The sequence below is a fragment of the Paralichthys olivaceus genome, chromosome 3 (genome assembly GCF_024713975.1).
Source record: "Paralichthys olivaceus isolate ysfri-2021 chromosome 3, ASM2471397v2, whole genome shotgun sequence".
Lineage (NCBI taxonomy): Eukaryota > Metazoa > Chordata > Actinopteri > Pleuronectiformes > Paralichthyidae > Paralichthys > Paralichthys olivaceus.
The window spans coordinates 6,693,064-6,709,341 of NC_091095.1; the positions used below are offsets into that span (position 1 = coordinate 6,693,064).

Here is a 16,278-nt window from a genome sequence, read left to right on the forward strand (position 1 = left end):
AGCATGATAATTAGACAAGATAAAAACACAGATGACATTACTGCCAAATAAATAAGCATGAAAGATAAATTTTTGCTTGTGACCATTAAAAAGTTATTTTTAATGGTCTGCAGGGAGACATTAATAATGAAACCACTTCAGATGGAGAAGTGTCTTTTACAAAAAGTCCCATATTGTGCCCTTTCTCCTCGTGCTTTGCAAGAAGAGCAGCGTCGATATTTTGACCATGATGCCGTGTTTTGGCCAAAACAACCGCTCAGTTATCAGGATCCTTCCTTTGGCCTTCCTAAAGGTCTCATCGAGCTGTTTTCATGTTAAATAGGTGAGATCAGTGGGGTAGAAAGGTGGATGGAGCACATGAGCACAATAATGTCAGATACATAAGTGAACATAAATTGGCCTTAAGATTAATGATGGGAGTAGAAATAGAATCATGTAGAAGCAAAGGAAAGTGATGGGAAAAACACAAAATGTAAAAATGCATGATATAGAGAGAATAAGCTTTCTCCTCTCATGTGACCTTCAGCCTACACGGAGCACATGCACAACATACATGTGCCAGCTCAGAAATAAATCCTCACCTTTCATTGATGACCAAGGTCACTTAGCTGATGTACAGTAAAGCTTCTCAACCTAGAAGGGGACGCTTGTTATTGTAACAACACTCACAGTCTGCCTGCATGTTGTCAGGGCTGTGCACCATTTCAGGAATTATGCTTTTCGGTATTTCTGCTTTTAGAAAAGCGTCAACAAAACAACTGATGTCATGCTGCTTCACTGGGTAATATCTGTCACATGGACCTGGATACACATATATTCAGTTTATGAAGTAACACACACACACACACACACACACACAAACACACACACACACACACACACTGATCTCTGTCCACAAAAACGAGCAGTGACCTTGTCAATATTCTCCAAACATATAAATCTTCTCCCTACAGCCATCACCCCCGTGATGCAGTGTTCAGGTTTATTAGTAACCTGAAACCTGCACACGTGAGTTTCTGTGGTGGCACTAAGATAGACACGTTGCAATGTTATATGTTACATTATTTGTCCTACACACACAGTTTGATGTGGAAAATATGACATATCCTCATAATTTACAACATTTATATCTGTGATTTAGTGTGTGAACATGATTCTGTGTGTGAATTGATGAAAATGATGATTTATGACCCAGGTTCTGCCTCCCTGTAAAACACAAATTTGTGGTTGGTCATAGAATGATAGACAAATGTTTGAAATATTTTAGGTCTATTTCTCAGTGTAGCAGTGAGCTAACACTAAATCAGCTAAATGGACTTTAGCCTTCATCATTTAAATATATATTATATACAAACTGGTCTAAATATTTTAAATACTTCCTGCTGTGAATAAATTAGTTGTCCAGAAACCCCAAAGCATTTTTAACACTTCCTCTTTTTATGTGCATTTATGTTTTTCACATTTTACGTTTTCATTTTACGTTGCAAAAAGTCTACAATACAATACAATACACAATGTAGAGCTTAGAAAATCATCACAAAGTAGTACTAGTCATTTTGCATTGTGCAGCCCGAGGCAACACTTGTGTGGCGAGGCTGTAGGAAAATATGTGGTTGGAACTCAGACTCTCAACTATAGAGGAAGCGAGTCCACATCATGGAAAACTTCCTGACTTTACTTCAACACAAACAAGTGAAAATAAAAGAATTTCAGAGGAAGATTTAATCAATGAAGTAAATTAATAAAACACAATTAGACTCAAAATGATCAGAGTTTTCAGTATTAAACGCTGGAGGATGTTTTTCAGCTGTAAAATGTGTTTCAAACATGCCGGCTTGGCATTTTCTTCCATTCTCTTACGTTACATAAACACTCAGAAGTCAGCTTCCTCAAGGCCATGGGAAGTGAGACTTAATGGTTAAACTCGATGCCTCTCTGGAGAAGCGTAATGTCCCTCGACACACAAACACAGCTACCAACAGTCGCCCTGATGCCTTCTGTCATGAGAAGGCTGAGGTGGGCTGTAATGGTCTGAAGAATAAACAGTGAATATTTCCTTCTGTGGAACAAGGTCAGGGTCATGTTTTGGGAAAAGGGTTGAGTGGGAAGATACAGATCCTCATTTCCCATAATATTCCTGTGTGCTGCGCTTCTTGTTTTGTGTCTTCTTGTGTGTGAATGAATCGTGGCTGCTTATGTGCAGGTGTGTGGGTTTATGTAAAAAAAAATTAAAAGAGAGAGGAAGTTTTCAGACCCACTGAGAAAGTCACACAGCCTATTTATTGCATAATACACTTATGTGTTGCACATGTCCACCCACCCTCCTTTTCCTTCTCCCTTTTCTCCAAGCTATTACTTCAACTTGAATTCCTTCTCACGCATCCTCCCTCTATCCATCCCAGCCTCCCCTCTCTAGTTCATCCTGCAAGACAGAAGGAGATGGCAATGACGAGGTGATGTTCGTAACTGAAAAGAATAGAGGATTGATGTACACAAGAAAAGGGAAGGAGGGGGAGGGAAAGGAAGGAAGGACCACATGAAGGCCCCAAATGTAAATGTAGCAGTGTTTGCTTGCTAACAGATTACTGTGTATCCATTTCTGCTGTGCGATTAAACTTGATGGATTCATGTTTGAAATATAAATCAACTGTCCCCAGAATGCAACAGTGACTGAGCATCCTCTGTTTGTTTGATTTTGTGAATATGTCTGTAGTTTTGGGGATTTTTATCAATTGGTTGATAAAATGAGTTAACCATAAATTAGTACATTTAAAAACTAGAGGTGGGTGATGCCACAAACGCTGGTTTTGATAGATATACAGGACCAGGATTTATACATATTCATAATCACACATCAATGTTGAAATACAAGGCGGTTCAAAATGGTAAATAGCAAATCTTTACTGTGAGTAACTGACCTCAATGTGGTGATTGTGTGTCTGGAGACTCATCAGGCAGTCGCAGGCTCAGTGAACTAGTTCAAACCGGTGGATTTTGAAACGTAAATGAACTATTAAAAGTTGTTGGAGGTCACAATGCTCGTCCTCACCGCAGCTTGCCTCGCAATCTCTCACTTCTCACATTGCTCTCTACATCACCACTTTCTGACACACCCATATACCTTACATGCACACATGCACGTACGCTGTTCTTTCGCAGTCCAATCGTTGGATGCTTAATCATCCATTTAACAATAAAAGCAGCTTTGAAAAGAGGCAAACCAAACAACAGGAGGCCTACATAAAGAGTGACAGTGGAAGGTAAAAGCAACGTTGAAATGAAATGAGGCAGCAGAATCTAACCCCAGTCTGACAGATGGAGGGAACTTTCTCTTCTCATCTTTATTTTCCATTATCATGTAATTTAAAGTAAAGAATAACTTCAGACTGTCTTCATTTGGCAGAAGTCCAACATCCTGAAATCTCAATATGTAGGCTCTGCAGGGGTTAGTTCTTTAAAGGTACAGATTGAAGTGCCCTTCACTGGGAGTGTCCCCTCCAAACGGAGTCACCAGGGAGAGGGCTAGAAAATCTTACCCTTGGGAACTGGGACACCACTCGCTACGTCATCAGCAGCCAACCAACGTTAATTCAGGGACTAACGTTATATTAACATATATCTATAAATAAAACTAGCCAGGAAACAAAGAGATACTGTATTTTCATCTGAGTGTGTGTGTGTGTGTGTGTGTGTGTGTGTGTGTGTGTGTGTGAGGGAATGAGGACAATTGTTTGTGCACACACATGCTGGTATTCGCGTGGTTACCCCTGTCGACACTGTACAGTGTGTGTTTATGAAAGCAAGAGAGCCACAGTGGGAGAGAGACAAAAAGAAAGAATGGAGGGGAATTACAAAGGGTTTACTGGTGTGCATGTGCATGGCTACTGAGCCTCATTGGCCAGATGAGTTATGTCCTCTACAAAAGAGGGACTTTAGTGAGAGGAGCGGCTGTGGTTCCAGGGATTAGGTCTGCTGAGTCTCATGCAGGACGGCCTGGTTGGCTGACTGGAATGGGATGGAGCGCATGTGTCATGTGGAGGTTGTTTTGAGAGACAGAGGGGCTGACGTTAGTGTGCTACAACAGTGTCCGTCCTGTGAGTCTGCATCTTTATATATAGTCTATGGTCTGCATTCAGCAGCCAATAATTTGCATTCTTAAAAAAAATACAACACAAGCACAAACATTCACAAACAGAAAGAGAAACCTGTTTGAGTAGGTTGAGCAAACAGCATGTGTAGAAGGATCACATGAAAACCCATAGCTGTGTCATATGTGTACGAATGTAGCTGACTTTTCTGGAATGTTCTAACTCGTTTTCCATCAAAGAGAGGGCAGAAGAAGCTGGAAGAACAACTGCATTGTGGCGCAACTCTTTACATTCCTGTCATTACCTCAGCTGTCGTCCCCCCTAAAGACTTTTTATACCTCTCTTGTTCAAAGAGACAAAGTACTTGTTTCTATTGCTGCTCATTGTGAGAACTGTTGGGTTTCTCTATAATTTGGTGCCTTGAGATAATGCATGTTGTGATTTGGTGCTTTATAAATTAAATTAAATTATATATATATGTATATGTTACACTTTTGAAAATATTAGATTTTATTTGTGAAGCCTCTACTTACAAATCACAATTTGCCCTTATAAGGTTTGTAACAACACATTTGTAACAACTTAATAATGCAATAGATTTTCACTTCATTATGTAATAACACAAATATGTGTATGTAATAAATTATTAAATAATGCAGTAGTTATTGCAAAATGCACGGGTTGCACTTTTTTTTAATGTAAATGTAATAATATGGTCCATTATGTAAAACGGATGGTTTAACAAGGTGTGACATCCTGAACTACAGTGAGGAAACGCTGCCAAAAATATGATGAGAGAGTACAAGCGGTTTTGAATACCTTCCATAATATCATGATGTGCTGCTCTTAAGAGACTTCTGAGAGACAATTTCCTGTTATATCTTGATCTTGCATATTTTGTGTCTCTTGGTTGCTTTAACATTTGTTTTGGTCCATGTCCCATCCACTAGCATAGAGGAGGCAGGATTTATTTCTACATTCACATTCTTTTTTGAGTGTGATTTCCCCCTTTTGTGAATTTGATAGTGATTCATCCATGTGCAGTTATCTCCTGCCTCCCTTGTGCATTTAGTCCTCAGCTTGTCTGTTTAGTTTTTGCAGTGAAACGTTGTGTTGCTGTTCTGTTCCCCAGGAGTTTGCTTGTGCTTCTGCTCCCAAGTGTTGCTCAGTATCTTTTGAGTGGGTTTCTGTGTATTCTATGTACCTGATGGAGTCTCTGTGAGCCTGTCCCATATTAAACTAGAATGGTACTGAGTGGAGCCCATACCACCACAGAGGCCCAGCAGTCCCCTGAAATTCAATCAAGCCGCACTCATAGATACCAGTCCCCTAAATATACATGATTTCCATGGATTATTCCCTTCAAAAAACACCTTATGTTTCAATGTTGAATCACGTGGGGGAAAAGACCTTAGATGCAAGGCCATGTCCCGTCACCCCACAATGTTTCATGGGAATATGTTTGGTAAATTTTGTGTAATCCTGATGACAAACAAACCGACTGACAGGTGTGAAAACATATCCTTTAACCATAATCTTATCTGCACCTATCATGTGTCTGCATTTCAGCTCCTGAACTCTTTAAAAACACAAACATCTCCACCTGCTGTCCTTCAGAAAGCTGTACTGCAGAATTCCCTAAAACATTTGAATTTTTATAACATTTTCACAACAGGCACGAAGGAGGGGCTGTGATTTAAACTAAGGTTCTTGTTTTGCTTTGTCTCCTCACTGTGAAATTATCTTGTAAAGTGGAGGGGAAAGTAAGTCTAAAGTCAGTTTGTGAAATATGGGTTGAGGTTTGTTGTGCAATGGAAATGGAAGTTATGCAACTGTTAATGACACGTCCACTGAATTATGTGGTTTTGTCAGGTTTGGTTGATCTCTGGATCAACTGCCTCCGGCAGGTATGTACCTGCCAAGCTTCCAAGCCTTACCGGAAACTGAAATAAGGAAACCGGATGCCAAAAAACTTGCCCTGGATAATTTCGAGCTTCATTTACAAAAAGTAACACTGACAGCTGTTTTTCCACCAGAACCTGCATCAACAGACACAGGATGGAATCATTTCTGTTTTATGAAACTAAAAAAACTCAATTCATGAAAAGACTTGAAGGTATTAATCACAGCCCCACTATGTGTAGATTTGTTTTTTACAGAAAATCAAGCAGTCTTTCAAAGCAGATTTTAATGTGCGATGTCATTGCTGGCACAATGACATGGCTGAACCTGTTGCAGTTTCCTTGAAAAGGTGATGTGCTGTTTAAAGAAATATCCCGTTTGTTAACTATTAAGTTCTACTGAATTATAGCAACAATCTATTTTACATTATAAATCCAGGTGCAGCAGTTTCTCCTTTAACAGATCATCAGGGGGAAATAATCCCATTTTCTACTGTAATTCTAAATTGAAGTGAAAACCCTACTGTAATAATAAATGAATCATTATACAATCGCTTTAATAATTTACACTTGAACAGTCGAAAAGGTCACAGAGGTTTATTTGAATGTTTGCCTGCTGAACCAAAGTGTACCATCTCATACTGAACTCAAACAATGTTCAACACTGTTTGCTCACACCCGATACTGAATCCTTTCACATCAGCAGAACTGAATCCGCTGTTAACACCCTGAACACGTGTACATAGACCTGCCAAGGAAAAATTACTTAGAAAGAGGTTTGAAAGCAGATACACATCTCATTCATTATCTTAGAGGCCTTCAGCTATCTGGCTCAGATTGTATCTACTCTTCCTCATTTCCAAGGAAGCACACAGTACTGTGGAGGAGGGCTGGGCAATGAAACTGAATCGATAACAATCACAATATAATTTTCATTCATAGCTATATAAGAAAAGTCCAATATATATATATGTATTATAGTTGTGCAAGTGTTTGCCATTTTCTGCTCATTAAGAAGACTTCACTCAGTAGTCATAAAACAGTGTTAAAACTCAAAATACTTAATAATTTGATATTTATCATATAACCAACATTGACTGATCTGAAATCTTCATCTGGATATAATTATTGGCCATATCCTCCAGTCCTGAGATGTGGACTCACAGTTTCTCTCTTGGAGATTAGTGAATTGTTTTGCTAACCTGCCGACACAGTGGAAAGGAATGTAGGTTGCTTGTCCAAAAAGAGAACGTTTGAGTGAGTCAATCAACAGTACTTTTATTGTATTTTTCCTGTGTGAGCTTGTTAGGAAAGGGATGCACCTCTGACTGCTGTTATTTCAGCTTGGAAAGGACGTGATTTATTTATGTCAGGAAAGATGTTGCGTAATCGCTGCCTGTTTGCTGGATTTGCCACGGTGCATTTTCAAAAGGCCTCAGACCTCCCGATTTGTCTGCCATGCAAAGTTGTCGTCAGTGGATGCTCACTCCCTGCATCATTTGAGTGTGCCCATGTTAGCGATGTCCAAATTCTTATTTGAATGTTTCCACACACAACTTTTCCATTCACATCCACATCCCCAGTAATAACCAGAAACAAATCTCACTAATACTTGCCTACAGAGCGTCTTGGGTTCGTCTGGCTCAGACATACAGGTGCACACATTTTAAATCCACCACTATAATTCTCTAATTCTCTTTAAATCACCAAACTGTCAGAACACAAATCACTCACAGTCCAGACTATCTCAATTATGGTTCCCCAATTCTGACATAAACTATCAAATCCTATCAGAGCAGGGGTGTCCCTCTAAATCTAAATATATGTTTATATTTTCCTTTAACGTTTATTTGTCTGCAACTCTTTAAAAACACATGTTGTTCTCATGGTCTCTCTACTCTCATCCAGTTATGAAGCAGAAATATGAGGTATCAGTGGGGGAGTAGCTCCCTCTAGTGCAAAACTATGCCAATTGTTTGCAGTCCACAATGATTGTGTGTGGAGAGTAAATAAGGTGTGCAGAGAAAAAAAGTGCACACCAATAAATCTGTATAAAAGTAGCCCATCACATGTAAAAGTCCTGCATTCAAATTGTAATTCAATTAAATCTGACTTTACTGTAGCAGGTAGACATTATGTTGTAAAATGTCTCCAGTGTTTGATGTCTCCATGACATCAGATTATTAATATCAATGCATTATCAGCTCAACTCAACTGTATATGTGTGAATTTATCAGATTATTTTTTTAACTAAAGCCAAATGCAAACATTGTGTTTCAGCTTTTCAGACTGATAAAGGAAACTGTGGATCAGAAGCAAACATCAGGCCCTGCTGCATTTGTTCATCAGCTTTTATTCTTATATCCAATCCATCATGAAAACAAATCTCACAACACAGGGATAGTAAACCTACTCTGTCTGTCAGTTCAAAGAAAAGAAAAGGGATGGAAAGGAGAATCTGATGTCAGTTTCAGTGGTTGGCAGCCTTAGTTCATCTCATGGAGCCATGCGAAGAAGCCAGTGACATACTGGAGGGCCATGTCTTTGCCCTGCTGCTCATCGTTTACTCATCGTTTAACTCCCACTTGGAGTACGTCCTGACTGTGATCACGTCCAACTCGTAAAGAGAGTCAAAGAACGTCCGCAGCAGCTCTGATGGAGGGAGGGAGACAAGATATTTCCAACAATTATAATAATTTAAAACTCAGACCTAAGAGCTGAACGAGAAGAGACATCTGAACTGCTTTGGTATCATCATCAGCAGTAAACTAAAACACGGACTGCTATAAATTCCCTTAAGAATCTGCAAATGTAGGTTAATAATATGTTAATTTGTCAAATATAATTTAATTTCAGTATTGACTATTTTGATCAGGCATCATTTAGTTAGCCCGTTATTTTGGGTCAGGCTGTTTAGGGGACAGTTATGTTTACGTTTTGGGGTCCTTACGCAGCGAGCGTAGCTTTGAGCCTGTAATGTGTGTACTTACCTGGCTGTTGAAAAAGTTTATATAAAGGAAGTGAAACGTCAACGGTGTCCTCTTATTCTCTTACCGGAATATGCACACGGGTGAAGAGTTCTCGGCACAGTGGTGTCGCACACACTAAGAGTTATTGAATACAGACATTGTGCACAGAAACAGATTCAGGGAGTCTGAAGGTGAAGTATAAATATAAGTAATGAGACTCACGTCTAGGGGGATCCAACTGCAGCATCAGGGCCTGCAGGGCGGAGAGAGCCTGCAGCTGCTTCTCCTCATCCTGCAGGTATTTCTGCAAAAGTCTGGCTCGCTGTCGGATCAGATCATAGTCCACAATGTAGTAGTTTTCACCAGCTGAAGTAAAAGTAAGGATTTGTTAGGTAGGGTTGGTTTAGGGTTGGGGGAGAGAGAGGTGGTAGTCCCTCCCTGCTCTCCCTCGCAGCTGCACTCCTTATTCTCTTGACTCAAGCTGCCGGTCATCCCGGCGGTCGGACTGCTGATCGACCCGCTGGTCGACCTGCTGGTCGTCCTGCTGATCGACCTGCTGATCGACCTGCTGATCAACCTGCTGATCGAACTGCTGGTCGGACTGCTGATCGACCTGCTGGTCGACCTGCTGGTCGTCCTGCTGGTCGTCCTGCTGATCGACCTGCTGACCGACCTGCTGATCGACCTGCTGGTCGGACTGCTGATCGACCTGCTGATCGACCTGCTGGTCGGACTGCTGATCGACCTGCTGGTCGACCTGCTGGTCGTCCTGCTGATCGACCTGCTGGTCGTCCTGCTGATCGACCTGCTGGTCGACCTGCTGGTCGTCCTGCTGATCGACCTGCTGGTCGTCCTGCTGATCGACCTGCTGGTCGTCCTGCTGATCGACCTGCTGGTCGTCCTGCTGATCGACCTGCTGGTCGGACTGCTGATCGACCTGCTGGTCGTCCCGTCGGTCGGACTGCTCATTGACCCGCCGGCCATCATGCTGGTTGAACCGCCGGTCGTCCCGTCGGACGGGACGTCGGTCGTACTGCTGATTGACTCGCTGGTCGTCCCGACGGTCGTACTGCTGATTGACCCGCCGGTCATCCCGACGGTCGTACTGCTGATTGACTCGCTGGTCGTCCCGACGGTCGTACTGCTGATTGACCCGCCGGTCATCCCGATGGTCGTACTGCTGATTGACTCGCTGGTCGTCCCGACGGTCGTACTGCTGATTGACCCGCCGGTCGTCCCGACGGTCGTACTGCTGATTGACTCGCTGGTCGTCCCGACGGTTGTACTGCTGATTGACCCGCCGGCCATCTTGCAGGTTGAACCGCTGGTTGTTCCATCTGTTGGGCCGCTGGTTGAAGCGCAGGCTCTCCAGATTAGCCCCTTCGCGGATCTGGCCAATGGTCGTGGGGCCTTGCTCCTTGCGCCGGGGCACCCACTTGTTCTGTAATGGGTGGAAGGGAGAGAGATGGAGAGTACAGGACACGAGTGATTAATGAATAATTTACTAACAGTTCCACTTTTGACAAGATCAACCCAAAAAAAGAATATTAGACGTTGGAAAATATATACTTTCTCAGAAGAGCCGAAATAAGCAAATAAGTTATGTGAAATGTAAATAAAATGTGAATTAATAAGGGACTGATAACTTCTTCAACATTAAGGCTCACAATCAGAAAAACTGTCATGGACATTTATCCTCGGAACACAAAACGCATGAATGAGAACAAGATATGACAAACAATGTAAGAAATATAAAATAGAATGTAAAAAAACAGGATAGTGTTTGATGATCAGCACAATGTGACATGAAATCGTATTTCCAAGTAACATGTCGCAATGCTCTGTTGATTCTGCTGAACTAGTACATTTCTTTGTCATATTTTGCTGATAGTGGTCCACACAGTGAATCAGTGAATATGTTCTGACATTTTCATTTTCTTTGCATAACAATTTTGAAAGCAGGTCTCAGCACTGATGGACTTGCATCAATCATTGTGATCTGATTGGTTCTGTTCATAACCACTTTCCTTTAGTTGTCTCATGATTGCCAGTGCATATCCTTGTGTAAAGCTGTGGTTTGTGTTGCTTGTGTAACTTACAAGTCGAAGTTCAAGCAAATCCTGCAACATGAAGCAGATCCTGTTGCTGGTCTTCTCCGTCAAGATCTGCTCTATCTGACTGAAATACACGTCCAAACGAGTCTGAAGACAAGCACAAATTAAAAACTTATATGCATGTTAAGAATATGCTTATTACTGTGATTTCCTCTTTACCGCACACTTCCTCTATATGTAACAGTGAGTGTTGTACCTTGCTCGTCTCGACGTCTAGGTCCTTGCCAATGGTGGACACCAGTCTGCACAGGCACTCCAGGGACTCATCATCATTGTTGTTGACCAGCCTGGCAATGCAGTCGAACATGATGGCACCTGTGAGCATTTTAAGTTTGAACAGCTCACCAATGAACTTTATGTTACCCAGGATGTCCCTTTTGGCCTTGTATTTCATTTCCTCCAACTCTGCAGTGAGCTGCTTCTTCTCTTGGTCCTGTCAGGGAAAAATGTTGAAATATTATGGATCAAGAAAAAGACACTTTAGCAAAGGGATAGTTAACTTTATATCTCTAAAACCAGATGTTTAACATGACAGCTCCAAATATAGATAAGATGCTGTAGCATCTTTGTATAATGCTTTCTTCACAGTATGTGGTTGCCTTTGGATCCCCTCCTTCACTCACTCAAGTTCAATCACCATGACTTCCTTTGTGCATAAATGAAAAACCCAAACCGCATTTCTTAATATTTTACTATACCGCTGAAGCAGCCTCCAGCTCCTCCTGTTTCTTCTTCAGGATTTCATTGTCATTTTGGTCCTTCTCAAACTCCTTTTGACAACGTTTGAGCAGAATCTTGTTGAAATTCACTTCCAGTCCATCTGGGGTTTGGACTGTGAGCTACAAAGAGAGATAAGATAAATTTACCAAGAGCAGGAGAGGATGTGGGGTCGGGTTATGTAGTGCAAATTGCTTCTCAGTTCCTTAATCCCATTACTTTGATCATTGGCCCAGAAATATGGCACAAAATTCATGTCATCAGCCTGGTAGAGGTACTTTAATGGTTAACACCAATGCACGAGTGCATTTCTTTTACATATACCAGATATGGTTATCATATCATTCAAGTTGTTGTGTCCTTATTAGTAGATCACAGAAACGTGCTGCTTGTCTGAACCATTTCCTCACACTTAAACACTTTAAGCTTTTTTGTCACTATCTAAGCTAAAATATCTACACACAAACATCCACAGGCTGAATTTCAAAGATTTCAAAAGGCCACACTTACCCCGATGAGGCTGTGGCACATTCTGGCATAGACCGCTGAATAGCTTTGCTCGGAGATGGCCTTTTCGAAGGTGAGCTCTATGACTCCTCTCAGCCTCTCCTCAGTGTCGATGTCAAGCTCAGTCACCTGTTTCACCAGCTTTTCTATGCTTTCGGGGGTCAGTTTGTTGAGGATGCCGCGGAACAGTTTGAACACCACTTGGGTCTTGACCTGCTCTGGATCATTCTCTGACTCTGCGACTGCAACACCTCTCAGAGCTGATGGTTTCCAGGCATTCTCAGCCTTGTTTAGCTGCACGTTTGCTTGCACTTTCCAGGGGTTGCGTCTCTGGAGCTGCTCAGAGGGACGTGGTTCACTAACTTTGATTTCTATACTTGCTGACATGGTTTCCTGTCTCGAGTTGACGTTTGAACTGATGAAAGATTTTATAAATGCTGCTGACCTTCCTGGCTGAATGGTGCAGACACTTCTTCCCATATAGGGCCAAGATCAAAGCCAGGACCGGATGCCATGAACAGAGGCATCAAAGGCATCAAATGCAATTAAAGTGTCCACCTGTAAACATAGAGGTTTAACTTTTATATATAATTTGTATAAAACCTGTATAATATGATAATTTGGTCGAGCACTTGCTTTGCATAAAAAGGATTATAGGGTTGTGGGTTTCACCTGCACCCATTGGACAGTACCAGCTGTCATCAATATGGTGTATTTGTATGGCAGCTGAGAGCTCAACATACTGCAAATCAAGAAAACACATGCAAATAGAAAAAAAACTTGCAAATTAAGAGTTTGTATTTGCTTGTGTCAGTCAATCTATTTCTGATGCCCTCAGGTGCAGCAGGCGTGAGTAATGTAAGAGGTGACGGGTTAGAACCGCACGAGCCACCGCAGCGAATGTGAGAGCGAACAGCAGACCTGTGAAAAGCTTTAAGGACAGTTTCCAACAAAATATTGACTCAGCAAAAATGAATAATAAAAATTGCTTTCCAAAGCACTCTGAACATGTTGTGAACCTCAGAATTAACACACAGAATGTTATGTACCGTCACGTTGTTGTTAATCACTGCGGTTCTGTACGTTGTGATTTACTGCTGTTAACATGACGGTGTAACACAGTTCTAATTGAAAGGTTGCCATCCCAGATTTTTCTCAAAGTTGCCACCCCATCTGCAAAAACACTCACTGTGACCGATATCAAGTGTCTTGATCCAGCCTTGGAACCACCATCTGTGAAACCCAATATATCAAATGGAGACATATAAGTTGAGTCCCAAGTAGGTGGACCTTTCGAATATGAAACAAACATGATAACCACTGCACTACAGAAACCAATGTGGCACTAAAAACAGTTGCTGACCCATAAAAATACATTGGGTTCCATTCCTTTTTTCTGGAATTTGCTACAAAGAATTATTCGAGAAAGATTTGGGATAGCTTACTGTCCCAAATCTCTCAAAAAGATAAGCAACAATCTATATGACATACCTCAGTCTTTTTTTCCACAAGCACTGCAGAATCTCTAATGCTGCTTCCATTTGGGAGGTTCGTCTGCTGGTGTCTCCTTTCTAAACGAAACACAATATGGACACAGTCACTGAGGTGGACTGTAAAAACCTTTTCCATCTACTTCTTCAGAGTTTTAGTCCAAACTTCCTAAAAAGTTTATAAAAATACAGAAAACCCTGTTCTATCACTCAGATACAGTAAATCAGCCACTACCTCATCTCAGGATCCAGCGTGTGAGATCCTGGTACACCAACAGTGAATAAAACTCTCTTCTTGTCGTCCTGATGTGAATCACGCCGCATACGAGTTATTCCAGATCCAGATGGACACGATGGTGATGAAGCTGACAGAGATGAAGATGATGTACAGGCCAAACAGCAGGCGGTCGATGACCTCCCCCATCATCTGCCATTCCTCTGACGTGTTGCTGCTCTGGAAGTGTTTGTCCACCTGCAGACGGATGGCCATGAGGTCTCTGCTCGGCCTCCTCAGCTCCTCCAGGCCCGGCTCCACACAGGGTCTCTCTGGAGGAGTGTTCTGAAGATCTCTCACTGAGATGTGGCTCATGTTGTTGTTGATTGATGGGGCTGTTGGAAATGAAAAAAATGTAAATATATTTATTTGTCTGCCTGTTATTTTGCAGGATTATGCAAAAAACTGCTGGACGGATTACCAGGAAACTTGAAGGATGTGGTAAGAATCCCAGATATCTGACAGATCAGTCTTTGTAGACACAGGGAACACAAACTTGTCAATCTAAGGCCTCAGTGGAAGTTACTTCTCAAATTCCAGATCACTTTACAAAGACAACACAACCAATGACTTATCTTTAACAGCGCCACCCTACTGTCCACGTGGTCGATTTTGGTATTGCATCAATCCTCGTTAGCATAGTGGCGCCAATTACAACTGGTACACAAGTGGTCAAAAATATATTACATCCGTAGCGTTAAGAAACTACCATAGAGAATGAATGAGAAGAGTTAAGGAGCAGGGTTTCCGGTTCCGATTTCCGGTACGGGGCAACAGCGCCCCCAAATTACACTCTGTGGCCGAAAAATATATTACATCCGTAGTGTTAACGCGGGAAGATCGGGGTTCGATTCCCCGGCGGGTAGGAATTTTTTCTTTCTTTCATTGTGGCTGATTCTTCATGTTGGAGCTGTAACACTGCGGCATGGTCAGTCTGTAACAACTACATGTGTGTTCTGTGTTGCACTTCCTTGCTGTAGTCGTTTAGGGTCAGATACAGTTGGAAGTTGAATAGTCAGATTTAAATGTCATCACAGTGGCTTCTGCATGAAAACTAAAACAATTCCAACACCCACATACACCTGCTTTCTCTGGAAATGGTGTGAGAGTCTTACAGTGATGGAGCCACTGGTTCACACGTTGATTCCTTCCATCTTCAAATACATCCACTTCATGATATCTCTGTTTTTAGCAGGTTCCTATAAGTCATTTTCTGTAGTGTAGGCGTTATCATGTTTGCCTGAGGTGCAAAAGGTCCCCAGCTTGTAACTGCATTAAGTGAGACCAAGCTGACAGACACTCGTTTTGACTCATAACTTCTGTGTTTCCATTCCATGTTTTGAGTTTCATAGATCCAAGGCTGGGTGACGGCTGCTCACACTTGATGTCAGCGAGAGGGGGGGTGATTTGGCAATTTTTGTATTTGACTCCTCTAATGAGAAAAATGAATGGGTCTCAGTGTGTGTTGAAAGTGTACAAAAGGTACCCTGCAGGCCTCCCCATCACATTCTGCACTGCTTGTGGAACAGAGGACAAGTGGACTACTTAGACCAAGCCCACGTCATTCAGGCTTCCTCCCAAGTGCACTAGGCTGTAGAATATCTGAACCCTTTGCAAATTCAGTTTAACGTTGTGAGTCTATGGACCATTTGATTAATTGTTCTTTTAATTTAAATTCTTTTGCTAATAAGTTTGTTGTTGGTGTTTCGTCTTTGGAAACTTACAACATTTTAAAACTATGCAGGAAAAAACGAATCAGCATTTGCACACTGTTTGCAAAATGTTTGCAGGAGTGCAGGAGTACAACCGCTAGGTGGCAGTACACAGCACAAAGCCAAGGAGGAGCAGCTCTTGAATTGTTTCATGTTTTAATGCAGTTGGAGACAATGTCTGTGTTTAAACATTAGGGTTCAAAGTAGTTAAATATGAATGATTCTTTTAATAATGTGCATTTAAAGTGAGATCACTCGCTTTGGTTCTTCTACATATCTGTGAGAGGTGCAACAGGTGCGTTACTGGCACCGATAAATGCCCAAATTACGCGTCCTTATTTGTTGATGGGACATGTCGAGAGCTGCAGATGTTTTTTTTGTAACGCATTTGTTGAGTAACGTGACTGAAGTGAAGTAAATGACACACACAGGGAACCCAAAACTTCTCATCCAATCACAGCCCTGCTCCTCTTCTGCATGGGGCATTTTGCTCCTCGGATGCCTCC

At 41.8% G+C, this 16,278-nt stretch overlaps 1 protein-coding gene and 1 non-coding gene across 4 annotated transcripts; both read right to left on the reverse strand.

Moving 5' to 3' along the window:
- Window positions 1-8,322: 8,322 nt before the first annotated feature.
- On the reverse strand, window positions 8,323-14,642 carry LOC109636593 (uncharacterized). Of its 3 annotated transcripts, XM_069521690.1 has the most exons (12): window positions 14,482-14,642; window positions 14,022-14,395; window positions 13,788-13,867; window positions 13,486-13,529; window positions 12,933-13,038; window positions 12,300-12,854; window positions 11,771-11,911; window positions 11,269-11,505; window positions 11,058-11,159; window positions 9,896-10,399; window positions 9,181-9,823; window positions 8,323-8,641 (listed from the first exon to the last, which is right to left on the reverse strand). In XM_069521690.1, exons 6-11 carry the CDS (start codon window positions 12,774-12,776, stop codon window positions 9,422-9,424), a joined length of 1,863 nt encoding a protein of 620 aa, XP_069377791.1. In that variant the 5' UTR covers window positions 12,777-12,854; window positions 12,933-13,038; window positions 13,486-13,529; window positions 13,788-13,867; window positions 14,022-14,395; window positions 14,482-14,642; the 3' UTR covers window positions 8,323-8,641; window positions 9,181-9,421. The 3 variants fall into 3 exon arrangements, with proteins under 3 accessions (XP_069377791.1, XP_069377790.1, XP_069377789.1); XM_069521689.1 differs by having other exon boundaries at window positions 9,181-10,399; window positions 12,969-13,038; XM_069521688.1 differs by having other exon boundaries at window positions 9,181-10,399.
- Window positions 11,984-12,061, reverse strand: LOC138407341 (small nucleolar RNA SNORD66). The gene has a single exon (XR_011240769.1). It is a non-coding gene; the product is annotated as a small nucleolar RNA SNORD66 (small nucleolar RNA).
- Window positions 14,643-16,278: the final 1,636 nt, after the last annotated feature.

What these genes read in the sequence shown, in the direction of transcription:
- LOC109636593 (XM_069521689.1), bottom strand. Translation starts at nt 12,776, where the DNA reads ATGGGAAGAAGTGTCTGCACCATTCAGCCAGGAAGGTCAGCAGCATTT. An exon ending in TAGACGTCGAGACGAGCAAG is followed by an intron (nt 11,160 to 11,268) that starts GTACAACACTCA and finishes GCTTGTCTTCAG; the next exon opens with ACTCGTTTGGACGTGTATTT. An exon ending in ATTTGCTTGAACTTCGACTT is followed by an intron (nt 10,400 to 11,057) that starts GTAAGTTACACA and finishes CACCCATTACAG; the next exon opens with AACAAGTGGGTGCCCCGGCG.